General features: G+C 34.7%; 1 protein-coding gene across 6 annotated transcripts; it reads right to left on the minus strand.

Moving 5' to 3' along the window:
• Positions 1-919: 919 nt before the first annotated feature.
• LOC102603343 (translation factor GUF1 homolog, mitochondrial) lies at positions 920-10,248 on the minus strand. 6 transcript variants are annotated; one of them, XM_006342234.2, is made up of 12 exons: positions 9,839-10,248; positions 5,081-5,810; positions 4,459-4,615; positions 4,322-4,376; positions 3,953-4,020; positions 3,748-3,852; positions 3,545-3,616; positions 3,094-3,207; positions 2,700-2,840; positions 2,564-2,623; positions 1,783-1,988; positions 920-1,509 (listed from the first exon to the last, which is right to left on the minus strand). In XM_006342234.2, the coding sequence occupies exons 1-11, from the start codon at positions 10,148-10,150 to the stop codon at positions 1,823-1,825; spliced, it is 1,980 nt and encodes a 659-aa protein (XP_006342296.1). In that variant the 5' UTR covers positions 10,151-10,248; the 3' UTR covers positions 920-1,509; positions 1,783-1,822. The 6 variants fall into 6 exon arrangements, with proteins under 6 accessions (XP_006342296.1, XP_015161988.1, XP_006342295.1 ...); XM_015306502.1 differs by having other exon boundaries at positions 920-1,676; XM_006342233.2 differs by having other exon boundaries at positions 920-1,988.
• Positions 10,249-20,378: the final 10,130 nt, after the last annotated feature.

A 20,378-nucleotide genomic window follows, 5' to 3' on the forward strand; every position in this document is an offset into this window, starting at 1 on the left:
TGCACTCTTTTTCCCTTATGAGGTTTTGTCCCACTGAGTTTTCCTTGTAAGGTTTTTAATGAGTCAGCCGATGCATGTTATTAGAAATGTGTACTCTTTTCCTTCACTAGAGTTTCTCTTTTTTTGATGTTTTTTAAGTAAGATTTTTAACGAGGCACATTATCTATTAATTAGACATTCAAATGAGAGTGTTATAATTATAGTGAATATCTATCTTTTAGAGAATATTTAGAAACCCTAACTTTACTTTAGGACCAAGACAATCAAATTTTACAAGTAGCATTTGAAAGTTACAAATGGACGAATTGAACCAAATTTGGATGGATTAAAACAGGTTAGAGCACTAATTTAACTGCTTGTAACAAATTACTAACATCTTTTCTTTTCTGGGTTTATCTTACATGCACCGATACTGTATGATTTTTCCCACAAACATATCAGGTCGGCAAAACATATTTTTTAATAATAAGTGAGATTCGTAATCTGAAAATAAAATACAGATTTTACTTCAGGTAGAATATGCTAAAACTGAAAGGAGGAAAAAAAACTATATATAAAATTAATGTGTGATAAAAGCTTGTCAATCAGATTAATTATCACTGATGCGGCTTACTATGTATTGTTACCTGTAATTGACTTGGACGTTGTTTAATAATATAAAATTCAAGATAATTGGAATTAAAATGCTGAAAAAGAAGTTGGATTAGCTTGAACATGCACCCTCAAAATTACAGAGGGGCAGAGCCGCAGCGCTAGTATACCACTTATGGGTTCGGCCGAACCTAATAAGGTCAAAATTCTATATTTATCTCGAGATCTCTGTTGAATATATACAAATTATTGATTTAGAACCGGTAATTTAAATAGACTAAAATTTTGAACCCATTAACTTCAAATCAGCAATAAAAAATAGAGAGACGGAATGAAGAATCAATGCCGTTACCAATTTCAACCAAAGTTGTTACATCATACGGTTAAAATCTGGGACGACAAGCAACGTTAACAATCAAGTTTTCCATAATCTAGTTCCAAATTCAATCAACTACATTATTAGGACTCAATTTATGCCACCCTCTAACGATTTGGACGATACGAATAAGGAAATGTCACGTCCCTATCAATTCTAGCAAGAAAATTTTCTACCATGGCACTTGGTATACTTCTGAATTCAAATATTGCAGAGTATGCAGCTGAGATCCATGTTGTACGATGGACCAATAGAGACCTGATTTGATCTTTCTTCCAACAATAATGTCATCAAAAAGGGTTATTCAATGGCTTAAATTATCCCACCTCCAACACATGAAAAAAGGGGTCAACTTTGACCACAACAAAACATTTGTATGTCTCCAGGGATAAAATGAGGATAAAATTGGGGTTTTATAGTCATACCCGTTGAACTTTATCTTCATCCACTCGTCTAACAAAGGTAGCTTGTGCAATGGAACTTAGTGATTGTACAACATCAACTGTGTGGGTATCCATCATCGTATATGACGACATCTTACGCTTTATGCAAGGAAAAATCAGTTATGTTAACCGAGCTAACATGGTACTGAGTAACACTTATTACTACTCCTAACTAATTTTTCATTAGACGAGGAGTTTAAATCCCGTGAAACAACTTTCTTGTCAGTCTAGTGTTCCCATTTTCTACTCATCAGTGTCTCCCCTGTCTGCTAAAACTTCTATCAATATTCAATTATCAAGAACCTGCCCCTAAAGGGGACAAAACAAATACACTTATTAACTGGGAAGAAATAGAGGAATTCCTTCATTTACCTTTTGTATCTAGAAATCTAGAAGGCATTTAAGATAGTCTTCATGAGACCTTGAGTAACTCGTGGAATGCCTCTTGGGGTATATCGACGGATCCCACTCGCTTCATTCGCTTCTTCCCTTCTTTCTGTTTCTCCAACAACTTCCTCTTTCTTGTAACATCACCACCATAACACTTTGCCAGAACATTTTTTCTCATAGCAGAAAGCCTGAAACAAGATATATAAATCAAACAGCACTACAACCGTTTATCTCTGAAACTTAGCCCAAAAAATTTTAATACTCTAAAAAAGTATACATCGCATATAGAAGAAACAACATCGGGTGAACCACCCCATTCCTCCTCCTGCAAAATACAAAACTGGACAAGGGAAGGGAGTAAAAGCATGAACATGTATTCCAAAATTTCCCTGTTCCTACAAACTTTTTTTTCCCTACTATACTTAAAAATCTAAAGATTTAAAAAGGTTGTTGTCTACTATCAAAAAAGTGTTGCTTGCAGACTCTGAAAGAGAAGAAAAAGCTGAGACTGGGAACAAGGTGGAATAAGATTGCCAGTTAAATCCCTAATCTAGTAAGCAATCAGCCAAAAACAGCTGTTCAATAGCATGTTTTTACATCAATGGTGGCCACTCATCATGGGGAGGAAACCATAAATAATCACCACTGTTTTGTATAATAACAGAAGTGTTATAGAAAAAAGCTGAAACAGTGATAATTATATTTCACAGGATAATGTAATAGTCTGCCAGATGTATGATATCGATGGAGAAATTAAACTTACGTCTCCCGGGCTATGACCTTAGATCCAATAGCAGCTTGTATGATAATTTCAAACATCTGCCTGCTCAATTATCTGTATTAGAACTGGAAGTAGCAATAAAACAAAATGAAACAGATAACAGGGTGAATAAGTCAACCTGTCTATAAATGTTTTAAGCTTCTCCACAAGTTCACGGCCAACACGTGGAGCTTTTGATTTGTGGACAATGGTTGCCATGGCATCAACTGGTTGGCCATTAAGGAGAATATCCAGCTTCACCAAATCCGAAGCCTGATATCTATCCCCAAAAAAAATAAAAAAATAAAAAAGCGGATGAAAGGAAAAGAGGAAGCAGCAAAATTGGATCAGAAGCACTTGCAACTAGAAAAAATTGTTGTGGAAAACTTTTATGCTGAATGAATTAAACTTTTATGTGCGGAAAGATGCTCAGGTGAGTCCTTCATACTTATATATTTGATGGATAAATTTCTGTGTTGTGTTTGTATGTTCCTGAGAGAAACAGCACAAGAAGAGGAGAGGAGCGAACTTACTCTGAATCCTCATAATCAAACGAAGCATATCCTGATGTTATACTTTTCAATTCATTGTAGAAGTCCACAACAATTTCCCTCAGAGGCATGCGATACTTCATGAAAGCTCGCTGGCTGCACAAGATGGGAAAACTTGTATACCATCAATCTTGAAGTTAATAAGAACTTGAGAAAAGATGAAAAGAAATTCCTCATGAAAGTCCAAAAAAAAAAAATCAATTTCAAATCAAGCATGCTTTGCTATATAAAGTGTCTTTCCAGAAGATATTTGGCAAGACATTAAAAGGCTGTAATCACCCACTAGTTTCACTTAAAAATAAATGATTGAAAAGAAAAGAATAAAGTTAAAAACAAAAAGAAAATGTAATAGCTTTCATGTCACTTTGTGTGCCACATACTTGGTACATCTTTCATGAGCAGACATCTAATCAGCATAAGAAGAAACAGTTACCTATCAATGAATGAGTACTCCAATTGCTCCCCGCGACGCTCAGCGCATAAAGTGATAACAGACCCCACATACCTTAAAGCAGTAGTATGATGTGAGTAAAAATATACTTCCTTAACACCAAACAACCCCAAGCAGAGAGATCAAGAAATTGCCACAGATTGCTGAGGAAAATAACAAAAAATGTTAAGTTCATGGGAGCTTACTCACTAGGGATTATAATAGTAGCTAACACAGTAGGTTCCCAGCAGGCAATGAGTCTATTTTTGGGGTTTGAAGGCAAAGCAGCTGGATTCTGAACCTGTAATTTGCTACAAGGATAGAACCGAGAAAAGGAGGAAACAGAAGAAGATTGGTAAGGTTGGTAAAGAGCGTTTAAAAAGGTAAAAGCATGCAGGTAACCAACCATACCTTCCATCTGAGTACTCAAAAATATATGGCACTGTAGGAACAGTGGAAATGACATGTGCTCCATGTTCCTGTCAGCCATTACACTAAATAATCAACTTCTGAAGTAAAATACAGTGCTATCTTTCAATTGTTCCAAACAGAAAAAGAAACCATAAGAGGAAGGAATCAAGACTTATTTCTTCTTCCTTTTTTATCTTTTTGTACAAGTGTGTGCACGTGCACGAGAGAGAGAGAGGGGTTCCAACAAGAGAGACCAGCATCTGGAGAAGTAATTGCGTATGCAAGAGATAGGTTGTCTTCCTTGTTTGATATTCATCAATTCAGGTTTTAACTGAGGCAAATACATTTAAAATGACTTTATGAACATGCCTGCTCAAGTCGCTGATGAAAAACATCCATGTGAAGTAAGCCCAAGAAACCACATCTGTTAGATGGGGTTAAGAGACTAAATTAGGAACAATAAATGAAGTTAAAATATAATGTCAAGAAGTACGATTTATCCATACCTGAAACCCAGACCTAGAGCTGTGCTGCTTTCTTTAGTTACAGAGACGCTGGCATCATTACACGTCAGTCTCTCTATGGCATGGTTAAGTGCCTCAAAATCAGATCCATCAGCTGGATATAGGCCAGAAAAGACCATATGTTTTGCTGGCTTGAAACCTTCATGTATCACCAAGGAAAATATTGTGATGAGACAAGCTCTGCTAACAAGAATAGAAAAACACACAAACCATCTCATAATGAAATCTTTTAGAGGCCATGATGACATTGTGCATAGCTAAACCTTTCAGGGTATGAAGCTAAAACTGTTGATAGGATGTATTGTCCAATCATAAGCTTTAACATAATGCATCTTTTGCTTTTGTTTATGGAACATCAACCAAAATCTCTTGTGAGGCATTTTCTCTAGCCCATTTGGAAGATCCACCAAAAGTTTCCCTCTCACAAATTTTTTTGGGCGTGCGGGGAGGTCGGTAGGGGAAAGGAACTCGAGACATCATAAATAACATGGACATCTCGACTATGAAAGATATCTTCTCCACAGCCCACATAAGCAAGTTGCTGTGCTTTTCTAAATATTCCAATTTTCCTCTAAAATCTATGGCATAGACATAGCAAAGATACCTGGAAGGGGCTGTATAACTGTTCGTGTATGATGTAGAGTATCTCCAACACGGGCCTCTTTTGTTGAACGCATTCCGCTGACTATATATCCAACTTGACCTGTTAAAAGGATTCCTGTCGCCACAAGTTCTGGGTGCATGATACCAACATCGGAAACTTCATAACTTTGGCCAGTCGCAGCAGAGCAAATCTTGTCACCCTTGTGCAGAGCACCATCAACAATAGACACATGGCAGATAACTCCTTTGTACTCATCATAATATGAATCCAGCAAAAGCATTCGCAAAGGTGAAGTGCTTTTTCCAGGGGGTGGAGGAATTCTCTCTATTGCAGCAGGAAGAACCTGCTCTAGACCTAGACCAGTTTTTGCTGATGTCAATAGTACATCACTTGGATTAAGGTCAAACATAGATTTGAGCTGTGCTTTTACCCGATCTGGATCAGCAGTGGGTTGATCAATTTTATTTATGACAGGAATTATGGCCAGGTTTGATTCAAACGCGAGGTAAAAATTAGCAACAGTCTGTGCCTGCACACCTTGGGCTGCATCAACAACCAAAAGGGCACCTTGACAAGCTGCCAAAGATCTGGATACTTCATAGCTAAAATCCACATGCCCAGGTGTGTCAATAAGGTTCAACAAAAAATCTGTGTCACTGCCAAGGAACTTGTGACGATGGAACATAGTTGCTGTTTGGGCTTTAACAGTTATTCCCCGTTCCCTCTCTACCTAAGACAAAGTACAACATTTTCACATAAATATACCAAACAGTATCAGGAGTTAATTGCATATATATGAACAAAGAGCACAAGTAATTAGTTCTCTAATAATGACAAATGACAAACAGTACAGATTTTGTTAGCTGCTCAGTTCAAGTGGGGTCTTGAGGGTGTGTATAGTCCTTCCAGGGAGAGGTCTAAAGCAATTTTTTGCAATTAGATGGCGGTGGCTTTGGGGGATTGGAATATTCTGTGGGTGTTAGGTGGAGACTATAATACTATTAGATTCCTGGAAGAAAGAGTGGGCTGTCAGGTGGTGTTCAGGGAAATGGAGTTAAAGTATATTGATTATCATTTTCTTATTGATCCTCCTTTGATAGGTGCTAGTTTCACTTGGGCCAGGTCAGAAGGTTCTACATCTTTGATCAAGAGTTGACAGGTTCTTGGTGTCTACCACTAGGTAGGAGTTGACTCCAAATGTGATACAGACGCCCTCCCAAATTGACATTGCATCACCTACCTATCATGTTGGAGGGTGGAAGAGGCACAAGCATAAGAGCATCTTTCAGATTCGAGAACATGTGGTTGCATGTGGTGGACTTTGGTCACAGAGTGAATGATTGGTGGAATAGCTATGAAGTGGTTGGAAGTTGGAACTCCCTCTTTCAGACTTGCAAAAAAAGTTAAAAGTAACAAAAAAATTAGGATGTGGAATAAGTGTTTTGGAAGGGTAAAGGTCAAAATTAAGGAAATTGTAAATGAAGTTTGGGAGTTAGAGAGGGTGGGAGAAGGGGTGAAGTTGGCGGAGAGGCAGAGGTTAGAGGTTTTGAAGTGTTGTGGTCAGAAGAAGGGAACTGGTTAATGAACCACTACAACAACTATGTCTCAGTCCCAAACAAGTTTGGATAAGCTCATATCATATCATCATCATAATAAATAAAATACTGTATAACTGAAAATGCGTTAATATATGTGTATATATATATAACAATAACAATAATAAAAGTTTCATACAAGTCTAAAACCTATCCTTTACAGTTTAGTGTTTAAGTCAGTTTATGCATGCACCAAAGGCCTCACATATGAATGCAGCCCTCAGACTGGTCAGGTATTTGAAGACATCACCAGGTCTGGGAATTTTAATGTCATCTACTGGTGGAAATAATTTGAAGGTGTTTCGTGATGCTGATTGGGGTTCATGTATCAACAGCAGAAGGTCAATCACTCAATCACTGGATACTTAATCAAGTATGGAGATTCACTTGTTTCATGGAAGTCTAAAAAGCAGCTTACCGTTTCTAGAAGCGAAGCAGAGGCTGAGTACAGAGCCATGGCCTCAACTGTTGCAGAAGTTGTTTGGACTGTTGGTTTGTTTCAGGAATTAGGTGTTGCCATTTCATTACCAGTGCCTCTTTATTCAGATAGTACTTCAGCATTACAAATTGCTGCTAACCATGTGTTTTATGAGAGAACAAAACACATTGACATTGACTGTCACTTCATCAGAGAAAAGACTCAGGATGGCTTACTACTTGTCACTGCCTACCTCCCATCCTCCGAACAACCTGCAGATGTTCTTACTAAAGCACTTGGCAAAGGCCCTCACACATATCTTATGTCCAAGCTAGGTATGAAGAACATCTTCATAGCTCCTAGCTTGAAAGAGGGGGGTGTAAAGGAACTAACTACGTGTATACAAGTACCTTGATGTTATTAGCTATAATTGTATTATATTATACACACACTGTGATTGGTGCAAGTGTGATTAGCTACTTAGTTAGTTCCTCCTTCACAAAAACCTATCCTCAACTAGCAGCTATCTCCTATGTGAATCTTTTTCTTCCATTGTGCCATATCTATTGATACCAAGCATTTAGAGGTCCTTTGAGACACTTCCTTCCATGTGATTTTAGGTCTACCATACCATGTCCCCTTTTAACACCTTCACCTACCACTAAAAATAAAAGGTTCACCACAAACCAACAAAAGCAAGGCTTTCCTACCTTTTAGCTTTTAAAAAGATACTGATTTTCACCCCCAAGGCCTAGCTCAAGTGGCAAAAGGTGGAGGATTTGTGGCTTAGGTCGCAGGTTCAAGCCCCACACCATGCAAAGCGAAGCCCGGTATTTAAGTGGAGAAGGGTAGAGGGGCGGGCCCATTATCCACCGAGTTTAGAAGGTTGTGATTGGTCCGAAGGGCGGGTCACAGATGGATTTCTCGGTTTTCAAAAAAAAAAAAAAAAAAAAGATATTGATTTTCTTTCCCTAACTTTCATTTAAAACCTCACGAAATTAGATCTGTCATAGTCCACCTCATACCAAACACAATTTCTCTTCTAGTTCCATCCTCGAATAGTTAAACAGACAATTAGGTTTTTTGTTCATAACCACCATTTCAACCAACAGAAGGATAGTTATCACTTCAGATCAGCATCACTTTCCTAGGGTGTGAACATCTCTCAACTATATTCATTATTTAGAAGGGGAAAAAAAACCAAGATGATTAGCACTACTGTGTCACACTTCACCTCTAGTTCTCTCTCATAAAGATGTGATCTGGCATTTCAAATTGATAACCTCAAAGTACAAAAAAAATATGCATAAATCCATGAAGTACATAGCCTCTTAACCGAACTTATCCCCTTCCTTATACCCCTACATACACAACATACACAACCTCTGTCACAGACAAAGGATGAAAGACAAACGCTCCACAATTGTCCGTTCCTAAAGAATACGACAACGAACTCCTATGAGTGTAAAAAAATCTAATTCTTTTGTTTGTTTTTTTATAAGGGTGTGAAATTGTCATAATCCTCATACCAATATAGGACTGCCTTCATTCCAAGCCAAATATGTATGTAAAGCTTCACTTTCACCTAAAGCTAATAAGTAAATGCAAACGCATTACAACAGCTAACACACAACTTCCCATATTTGAGCCCGGAAATAATCATATTAGCACAAATGTTACAGAATAAAGGCTTCTGGACCCAGAAAAATGATCAAAGATAACCTCAAAACAGTTTACATGCTCGCCCCTAAACGCTGTCTGATTATGAGAGGCATTTTTATCGGGCAAATGGAAAATTTATAAAAATACACTATAAATAACAAAGCCAACCAAAAGTTCAAAAATATTCTGATTCAACCCAAAAGTTTTGATAAAAGTTTCTTTTTTTCTCACTATTAAAAAAATAATGTCGAAGACATAATTAAGTAATAAAAGTGTACTCTTTCTAATAGCTTAACTTTTTATATGAAATGGTCACACATTTCTACCCATGAAAAATGAATTTTCAGGTGTTTGACCCATAAGAAAGTATTACGCTCGTCCATGCAAGGGGGAGACATAATTAAGTTAACTTCAATAAGTAACCCCTGAATGTCTCGACTTCTAGCTAGAAAGATTAAAAAATTCACAAGGAAGAGTATTCCAATTTATCTGGCAATATTTCCTTTTTAGTCCCGTTCCAAAAAGAATGACTTGTTTCTAAGTTTGGTTACAATTTTAACTTAACTTCTCTTTTCACCTTTTAAAACCACACAAATGTTATGAAAATATTTCAGACGGCATGTTACAAAAATCATATATTATAGTTATACAAATGTTATGGCATATATGTCATGTCTTCATTACTTTCGTAAGATCCACATAGCCACATATAGCCCAGCCCAGGGTGGCCAATTGGACGCCCTTCGTCGAAAAATTATATTATGCATATAGAAAATTATACGAAATATATTGTCAAATAATTTTTCATACATACCCTTAACAAAATTTCTAACTTCTCCGCTACCTCCATGTCTATTCAAACTTAACATATACAACATACTCAGTGTAACCCCACAAAAGTGGTGTCTACAAGATTAAAGTGTACACAACCTTTACCGCTAACTAGAAGTTTACATATATTGGAGTAAATTTTTGAAGAAACAGGGGTTGCTCCAGTTCAAAAAGAAAATAAAATTGAGCAACTTCAAACTTAAAGAGCATTTTAACCATTACTTATTATAACATGAATGAAGGGGAATTTACCTGCAATTTATCTAAGTACTGAGGCTGACCGTGTCCTTTTCTAATGGTTCCAGTAAGTTCCAGAAGTCTGTCAGCTAAGGTTGATTTTCCATGATCAACATGGGCAATAATTGAAAAGTTACGAATGTTATCAGAAGGGTACTGATTCAAATCTATAGTTGATCCTTTATTGTTTTGGCGAGGACGAGAGCAAAATGAAGCATTTTGAGTATAAGAAAAATGCGATAAAGAGGTTACCGGATGAAAATTGCAAGTATAAATTGCAGCTAATTTGGATGTGAGAGCTCTTGAAGCTCTCTTGAAAGTAGTCATTTCCCCACGATTTGTGTTTGAAGAACCACAAAGCTGAGGGTTTTACATTAGGGCTTTGCGGTTCACTTTTTGTTTGATTAGAGAGACCAATACAAATTGTCAAAATGTCGTGGGGACGTCGATATGGACTGATTCACCTTAAAAATGAATTTTGAGTTAATAAACAAATAAAATAATGGGAAAATTTTCAAATCACTAATATTTTACCATTTAATCATTCATTAGCCATATTTTTAATATTTATTTAAAATCTCAATATTTTATTTTGTTACAAGGCTGTTTTATATAAAAAAAATTCTTTATTTAAATTAACATAATATAACTAAGAAATAACAAATTAGAGAAAATCAAGGGAAAGAATCTTTCAAATTAGATAAAATTGTTGAAAGTCCTCATTACTTCCGTCACAAAAGATTATGAGACCCAAAATAGGTGATTCTTTTACTTGTTCCTAAAACTCCACATTTAACTTCAAACTATCCTCCTTGTCCAAATTGTGATTGTTTTATTTTTAGTAGAAACGTCTCTTGTGCGTCATTATTTGGCCCTGTCTTTCAAAACTAATTAGTGTTATGAAACTCTATGATAATAACTTATAGTTTTATAGATTAAATTTGAATTTTTTTAATTTACAAATTTGAACACATGTAGTTTTATCTGTTATTTGTCATACATTTTTCACAGTGTATTTGTTTTTTTTTTTAATTTTGTAGCTTTTCTTAAATCGTATTCATTGTAATATGTATACTATTTGTATTTGTATTCATTCTAGTTTTCATGTTGTATTTTGTATAATGAAACTTGTATTTCTTTATTAGTTTGTATTCATTCCAACAGGTATGCCAAATGAATCTATAGTTATTTAAGAAACATATTTGTATTCATGTATTTTTTTCACTGTGTATTTATTGTTTTCTTCAGAATCTTGTATCATTTCTTAAGTCATATTCATTCCAATATGTATATTATTTGTATTTGTATTCATTCAATTTTTTATGTTGTATTTTGTATAAATAATGATATATAAAATACAAAAATAATATGATGGAAAAGTGACAATGAAATTTAAAACTGAATAGGAATTAGTGAATACTTGCTGCAATCATTCTTAAATAAAATATATAACTAGTTGACATACATTTGGAATTAATGCAAATTTGAAACAAATACAAGATTCATAAACTATGTAACATGAGATTTTGAATGAATACAAATATTAATGGCATACGTACTGGTTTGAATACAAATTGAGAAAATATACAAAATTATGGAATTTTTTTTTATAAAAACAAAACAAACTAATAGGAAGTTGTTCTTCCTATAAATAAAAAATACATAATTGGTTGGCATGCTTTTGGGATGAATATAAATTAGGAACAAATACAAGATTCATAAACTATGCAACATGAGATTTTGAATGCATATAAATATTAATAGCATGCATACTGATTTGAATACAAATTGAGAAAATATGCAAACTGAAAAGGCTATAAATACAAAACATACTAATATGAAACTGTTCTTCCTCAACTTGGTCATCAACAAGTTTTTCGAAATCTTCAGCACCCAATTTTTAAAAGAAATTAATAGTGTCTTTACCCTTGCTGACATTGCTATCTTAAACTTCAATGCGAGTAGAATCATGAAGAAACATAGATTTCCTATCTTGAGCCAATTTAGCTCAAAACCTACATTTTCGAATAATCCTTGAGTAATGCATGAATCAAAAGAGGAGAAATCCCCAAAAAGTTGATGATTATATGGGATACCTCTTGTAGTCCTCTTTGAATCGGACATTGGAGTGCAATTTTTGTGCTTTCCCCTTATCTAAAATCCTAACTGAAAATGGAGATATTGAAAAACACAAGAATATACAAAAATCTAAATAACTTCAAACGAAAACATAGAACAATAGAATACAAAAAAAATTGAAATCAAATCCCAAAATATCCGAAGAAATCCTAAAGGATGTCTGTCGAACCTATGCTTACCTTAATTAGTGGGATTGTATGATTGTGGAATTGTGATGTATAATTGTAACGACCTATTCCCGTCGTTATAGAAAAGCCATCGGGGAAAATTTTTGAGTCAGAAAACTTTTTGGTAGTAACTTGAGATTTCCTAGCCTAGTCCAAATTTGGACAAAATCGAAGTCAGTGAGGTATAGGTAAATCTGGTAACAAATGAGAGGTTTAATATTGAATGTGATTACATGAGTGGATAGCTAAGACGTTAAGGAACCCGTACAACTTTACGGAATTGAATTCGAGCGAGTAGAACTCTCGAAACCGATCTTAGCGTGAACATGTAGTTTTTGAGTGTCGTGGATTGAAGGTGTGTTGTGAAATGGGGATTTGAGACTCTAATTACGATATTCTGTCTCCGCGCAAGACACCATAGTGGGCCAGTCGCGAATTAAGTCGGAAATAAACCCCAAAAATGCCATTATTTTGTACTTTTCGTTTTTGAGAGCTAGGAGACAACCCCAGGCAATTCTTGACAATTTTTCACCATTCTTGAGGCTAAAGGTAAGGTTTTCGCTCCCCTAATCCATTTTTCGATCCGTAGAACTTAGAATCTCGTTTATATATTGTTGGGGGAGGGTTTTGATCTGGGAATTATGGTGGAAAAAGCTCTAATCTGGCATGGGGATCAAGGGTTTGACCTAGGGTTGATATTATTGATTATGATCCGGGTAATTAGGTCTTGTTTATTGATCCTCGCGTTATATTGATTGTTTGTAGACCAAGAACAAACGAAAAGAATCCGAAAAGGGAAGAATCAAGTTTCTTAGGGGATTCAAGCTTTGTTCAAGGTAGGTGATGGTTGTGATTTCATATTGGTGTGATGTATGTTAGTAATTACTTCATTATAATGCATGTATGTATGCGAATGTACATTATGATTGTGATTGTGGCTTGTTGAATGGATCGGGTGTTACGTTCCAACACACTAACTTGGATCGGGTGCCACGTTCCAACGCATATATGGGATCGGGTGTCACGTTCGATACACTAACTTGGATTGGGTACCACGTACCGGTACACTAACAGTTTGGGTATGGGTTCCATGAGAGGATCATTGACTTGACATGCTTATATATCTTGAGATTTGTGGAATTGTACGTTGTTCGTAAGTGAGATATTGTATATGTTCGGTGTATGCATGTTTATTATTGTTGTAATGACTTATATATGTTTCACCTATTGGGATAGCCGCGTGACCCTACCAGTACACCGTGATTGTGTACTGATACTGCACTTGCTCTTTCTTTGTTGAGTACAATGCATCTTCAGGCGGCTACTAACAAACCTCGCTTAGAAGATCAGTGATCAATCGAATTCAAGGGTGAACCAGTTCTTCCGGGCTGCCATGAGTTCTCTTTTTGTTTATGTCCACATCTTCGGACTTAGACTAGTGCTTTAGATTCCTTGTGTTAGTTTGGGGTTGCACCCCTTCTTGTTTAGACTTATGGTTCTTGTTGAAGTTTTGGTACATTGACTTTCAGGTTCTAGGCGTTATTTCCGCAATTGTTTGATTAAACTTTTGTAGTTTATGGGAACTCTATTTTTCCTTTAGCATTTAAACCTGCTTCCGTATCTTTAAATGCCTTAGTTTTTATTAAGTTGTTTAGTTTGGGTTGTAGTAATGGTTCTCCCACCGGAGGGTTAGTGTGGGTGCCAATCACGACGGTTTGGATTGTGATAATAACTCTATTGGGATTTTGCCAATTTCTGAAAAAGAAAAAAAATCATGTAATATTTTATAGAGAGAAGCGGGAGAAAGAAGTTTCGGAAGAAGCATTGAAGGAATGAAGTGATGAGATTTTGTCGATTTTTGAAAAAAGAAAAAAAAATCGTGCAATATTTTAGAGAGAGAAGCGGGAGAAATAAGGTGTGGAAGAATCATGGAGAGAATGAAATGATGGAGTTGAATGAGAGAGAACATGGGTAATTAATTTGTGCCCGAAACATGGGATTCAATTGAAATAATTTAGGAACTAGATTTAAATACACTTAATTTGCTATATAACTAAAATATTGTCTTTTTTAATAATATTTTTAAGTATGACTGTTTTCAATAAATAAGTTAGGAATCTTGACTAGTTAGCTAATTTTTCCATAAATAAATAAGTACTGATAGGCACAAAATCTATTTGAATTGAAATGGTTGAATATTGGGTCATAATTCAATTTGTTTAATTTTAATTGAACGGATCAAAATGGGTTAGAATAACAAACAAATCAAAATTCAATTTAATCTTAGATTTGTTTGGGTTAAAACTTAAATTATTATTTTTCTTTATTATAACTATATATAACATAACCAAAAAAAAGTACAAGTAAGATCCATTTCATGGGTTAATCTCCTGCATTTTGCTTGTAACTTGGATAGTTAATGGACACTTAATTTATCATCTGACTTTATATAGAGTAAATTGACTAAATGATATATTAAATATTACATAGTTCTAACATGACTGTCTAGTTTTTCATATGTAGCAGTAGAATTCTAATTCTACCTAACAATTGTTAAATCTGTGAATTTTGTAAAAATAAATAATGAGAAAATATTAATTCAATAAATAATATTGATATTGAAGTAGGAGATATACATATCATAAATAAAGGTGTTGTGTAATTAACATAATATATGAATCATTTAACTATCTCTCTAACTGTTTAATTGATTGTTATCACAAAACCTTAATGCTCTCTTCTTTGTTCATCCTTATTTTTTCTTTCTTCATCATTTTGTTTTATGTTGTTAATTTAACCATGAAAAGTATAGTGTGTTCAATATTGATTAAACACAGAGGTCGATGGGTATTGACACTCAAATTACCCTCAAAACAAGTTCACAGAGTAATCGATCATTGTCAATAAAAATATCCAACAAGAGAGTCAGGGTCGAATCCCACAAGGAACAATTTGCGGAAATTAAAAAGACAAAAAATTTCAAGCTACTAGTTTGAATCTAAACTTAATGGTACACAATTATCAAATTAAGAGGATGGTTTGGTAACACAAATGAGATTTGGGCAAAGGACGAATCTAGCAAGAGATAATTGAGAATTGGGAAATTTGGGATTTAACACTCATTCAACGATCCATTGCAATCTCAACACATGCTAATCAATCATATGTAGGCTAGATCATCTTTAACAACACCTAATATCCTTTCGTCTCAAATTGTTATATCATGAAATCTCCTTTCGATCTCAATCATTAATTCCGATCTCTCTTTCGTGCAAGCCTTGCATTCAAAAATGAAAATCTAAATCTTCTTCTTTCGGTCTCAAACTTCGATTGAAGGCTAATATGTGATTATCAATCTAATTCTCCACTTTGCGGATTCTCTTTCAAGCAACCCACAAAGATCGGAATCTAGATCTGAGCGTGCACTGTCAAATCATAAATTTAAACATGACAACAAGACTAAACTCATTTCATGAATATGAAGCATGTAATCAAATACAAAAGCAATAGGATGAGAGATTAAAGACCCCAAATGATTTGTCTTTTTCTAGAACCAAATTCCAATCTCAATTACACCCACAATTCATGCAATACAAATCAAGGAAAAAAAATATAGGATGAGAAATTTTACTAAAGAAACACAATCTTCAATTCAAAAGATGAATTATGAGGCAACTTGCCTTCAAAGTTTCAACCCAAAATATGAAATCTAATACTAAGGGGTCGTTTGGTAGAGTGTATTAGAAAAAATAATGCATGCATTAGCCTTGTGTATTAGTAGTACCTTGTTTGGTACTCTTTTCCAACATATGTATAACTAATGTTTGCATTAGTTATACACTCTATAGTGTATTAAGGTGTGTATTGCTAATACCATGAATTTCTAGGTATTAGCAATGCAATGGTTTTAATGCATGCATTAGCATGATCAAAGACTCAATTACCCCTCAAAACCTTTTCTACATCTTTTCCACCATAATAGTGGAGGCTTGCATTAGTTATACACTCTATTGTGTATTAAGGTGTGCATTGCTAATATCATGAATTTCTAGGTATTAGCAATGCAATGGTTTTAATGCATGCATTAGCATGATCAAAGACTCAATTACCCCTCAAAACCTTTTCTACATCTTTTCCACCATAATAGTGGAGGATATCTTTGTAAATTAAGTTTTTTATGCAATGCATACTATTTTTTATGCATCAAACCAAACGATGCATAAAAATAATCTATGTATAATTAATGCAAGCATAACTAATACATGCATTGCTAATACAAGCATTACTAATACACTCTATTTAGCATTATTCTTATAAATTCTACCAAACGACCCCTAAGAGTTTTTCAATAGTCTAATAATTGATAAAATTCAATAATGTTCAATAATTGATAATAATTGGATAATTTAGATAATGTCTTCTTCTTCATCCCTTTGTGAGAATTTGGGTTAAAAATATATGAAATTCCAATTATGCCCCAGTCCAGATAATCGGGCCTCACAAATGTGATTGGGAGTTCGCAAAAGCGAACATCCTTTCGCTTAAGTGAACCCTGCCCTTTGTGGCCTGTTCACAGAAGCAACTCTTGCATGGTCACTTAAGCAGCCTGTTGGCCGTTGTTGACCATTCGCTTAAGTGAACTTCCCTTCGCATGTGCGACATTAGAGACCATTTTCTGCATGTTTCAACTTCTTTTACCACTCTTATCCACCAATCTCCTTTCAAGCAACAAATACCTGAAATTATCACAATTAAATTAATAATTAACCTCTTTCTCTACTTGAGTGCCACAAAATCACAAGAAAAGAGTCTCAAATGAGTGGAAATTCACCACTCATCAACACCCCTAACTTAGAAACTTTGCTTGTCCTCAAGAAAAACAAAATCAAAATCATAAGAGGCACTCCATTTAAGCACAATACACTTTCATCTCAACTAAGGATCATTGTCATGGCTTTGGTTGGTACTAATAATTAGCAAGCAAGCAAGTGACTATCAATTTGAGTAACTCCCCCAAGTTCAAGCACAATTTCAAACCACAATGCATCTTCAAGATGATCAAGTGACAACACAAATTCTCCGGAAGTGACTCACAACTACTAGTCAACTAAACAACTTTCCCTTGACTCAATTTAGGAATCCATCAACTTCACCAATTCATCCTAGTTTTTACGTCCTCATGATACACCCAAATTACACCTCCTTATAGAAGTATGAGTCGACGTTGTTCAAATCAAGAATCTAACAGAGGCCTGTTTTGAACCCACGAGTAATAAGGTCTAGACTAAGTTTAATTAACTGCGATTGTACTTTTAGTCAGCTTACTTTCGTAAAAAGAAGGGGGGGGGGAGATTTGTAACACAAAATATTAATTGATTTGATTCAGTAATAAGTAACCAAGTAACATGATTTAACGTTTTGTAAAATCAATAGAAGATAAAAAGTAGGGTGTATGTGTTCCCCACAAGTTCTTAATGCAGTAAACCTTATAATAGTAACCCTATCTAGTGTTTAACATGCAAAGTTGGTAAGTTAGATATCTCCTAAGTGATTGGTCATTCAAGTAGGGAATTTCACCATACAACTTGGTTGATCTATTGGTGTATGCCTTACTAACCCTTACCCTTGACCCCATATTAGCCCTCACACTCTGGGTTTAGGCTATTAGACGACAGATTATCAAGCCGAATCTCTGTTGTTTAATCTGTTTTCCCATTACTTACTTCCTTGGTTGGGCAAGTAGGAATAAGGTGGGTTCTAACACTGTGCACCATTAAAAAGCAATCAAAACGAAGAGATCAACAATACATGTATAAATACTATTGAAATAATTACTTAATTATTAGGTCTACGTTGTTAATTACTCATGGTTCCCACAACCCTGGTTGTGGATTTAGCTACTCATGCTTGGGTGATCACAATTCATAATAATTTTGTTAAAATAAATCATGAACTTACAATTAGAGTAGATGAAATTCGGAATCTTGAATTGACGAATAAGAATGATATTTTATAACAATGCTTCAAGAATTGAATGGAAAAGTGTTCACAAAATAATTCTCAAAGACAAAAACTAAGTATCCAATTGTCTAACTCTTAAAATGTAAATAAAAATGACTATTTATAAACATCTAATCCTCAATAAAGTCAAAAAAGGAAATACAAGAAAAGTGGGGTTCGATAGTCAATTCTACGGGTCATGATCCACAGCTCGTAGACCACGCCCGTAGAAGGCAACTTCTTCAAAGGCCATCTCGACACTTCCTATGGACATGATCTATGACTCGTAGACCTTTGTATGTTCTGTCCTGGCAATCCATTGTTTATAATACTGGGCTCATAATTCTTGCCTCTTTGTACGACTTAAGACTACGGTTCGTAGGTCATCGACACGTAGTATGCTCATGTCTCCCTATACTTAGCCAACTTTCCAACTTCTTCTTCAGCCTTCATCTACGAGTCAATCTTACGATTCGTAGGTCGATTCGTAGGTCATCAAAACCCTGTTGCTTCAAAAAAATTCCACCCTCGGACTATCACAACGTATTTTCCAGCATACATAGCTAAAAATAACATCAAATCTACTAACAAAAGCTTAAGACACATGCAAAACCCCAAGTTTAAAGCATTATAAATACTGTAAATATGCAGTACATCAACACTCTCAACTTAAAATCGTTGCTTGTACTCAAGCGACACTACTAACTCTAAACGATACGATGCAAAGGTAAACCCAAAAACTCAAGCAATCACATGAAAAATTTCCAAACAATCAACTCTCCATTTTTTCACTTTTTAGTTTAGTGCAATCATTAAGTTCAACAACAATCCAACACATGTAGATTAATTTATGATATAGATATATCAATAGACACATCTCTTCGATAATGTAACTTGTGCCCTTACCGAAAATAAATCTCTCTGTTCACACATATATTGATTTATCTCTCCCTGTCCAATTTATATTGCACTTTTCATTTTTCGAGAGTCAAACAATTTAAGTTTGACCGGCAATTTATGCATGAAATTTTAAATTTTTTTGAAATGAAATTTATATATTTATGAACTATGTGAAAAGTACTATAAGCCACAATAATCGACAATTCAAAATATTTAAGAAAAATTTACGATCAAAGATAGACTTGTTTGAATCTCGAAATCTGAAAAGTCCCACATAAATTGGGATGGAAAGAGTATTTCAATTTTAGGGACTTAGTATATGCTCACTCTCAAAATTGAATTCAATACAGTACATGCACAATAGCATAGGCTTGCCCTTATTTTCAATACTTAGACTCTCAAACCGTCAAATTAGGATCACTATAAAACTTTCTTAGCTTGTAACGTAGACTCAGGGTCATGTATGGTATATTTGGATTTAAAGTGAATTTTTTTCCCTCCTTGACATTATGTTGTCTATTTTCCTCTTTCACAACCAATTCAGGTATCACCTTAATATATCTTTTCTCATCATTGTTCATTGAAGCTAGGATGTGTCTTTGACTTGCTTTTCTTTTTCGTTTCAACTTTTCTTCAAATTTTCATTCTTTTATCTTTTTATTTTCTTTATTTTGCCACACCATCTTAATATTTTTCTCTTTTCTAAATACATAGCTCTTTTCTTACCCCTTTCTTATTTTTGGTTTCCTCTATATTAGCCACCCTCAACTTAGGATTTTCACTTGAGTTAAGGTGCACGATGTCCAAGGAGGGACCATGGCCAAAACAAAGGTTAAGAATTATCACGGGAAATGTGAATTGAGTTAATTGAAGGAATGGTCTAATTCAGGCTCAATAATTTGGATCGAAGCATTTTCATTTGGTTGGTTGTTTTTAGGATTTATTGAACTGAATTTCAACATTGACCTATGATCTTTCCTAATTAACAATTAAATCATCTTAGCAAGACTAACAAGGCAAGTTTTAGATTGGCATATACAGTACGAACGAACAACTATCCTTAGACACACATGACATATCATTTCACTATCAAATTGTTAGTGTATTTGGTTAATGCTTCAATTTAATTCATGTTATCTAATCGGTTCCTATCATGTCAGACAAAGATCCTACAAAGTTGACTTATCAATGACACATATATAAAACAAAAAAAAAACAAAATTCGGAGGGGCATCAATTTCATGTAATATTACAATCATGCTTTTATTTCTAGTCTACTTTTATAATTTACATCCTAAAATATGTCAGTTCAACAGAAATTAAATAGTCCTTGTGGAAAAAGAACACCC

This window comes from Solanum tuberosum, unplaced genomic scaffold (genome assembly GCF_000226075.1).
Source record: "Solanum tuberosum cultivar DM 1-3 516 R44 unplaced genomic scaffold, SolTub_3.0 scf00036, whole genome shotgun sequence".
In the NCBI taxonomy this organism is placed as follows: domain Eukaryota; kingdom Viridiplantae; phylum Streptophyta; class Magnoliopsida; order Solanales; family Solanaceae; genus Solanum; species Solanum tuberosum.

Bases quoted from the DNA above. Each gene is read 5' to 3' on its own strand.
- LOC102603343 (XM_006342234.2), bottom strand. From the start codon at position 10,150: ATGACTACTTTCAAGAGAGCTTCAAGAGCTCTCACATCCAAATTAGCT. The intron at 5,811-9,838 runs GTAAATTCCCCT...ACTTTGTCTTAG, and splicing joins AGTACTTAGATAAATTGCAG to GTAGAGAGGGAACGGGGAAT. The intron at 4,377-4,458 runs GTATGGATAAAT...CCCATCTAACAG, and splicing joins GCTCTAGGTCTGGGTTTCAG to ATGTGGTTTCTTGGGCTTAC.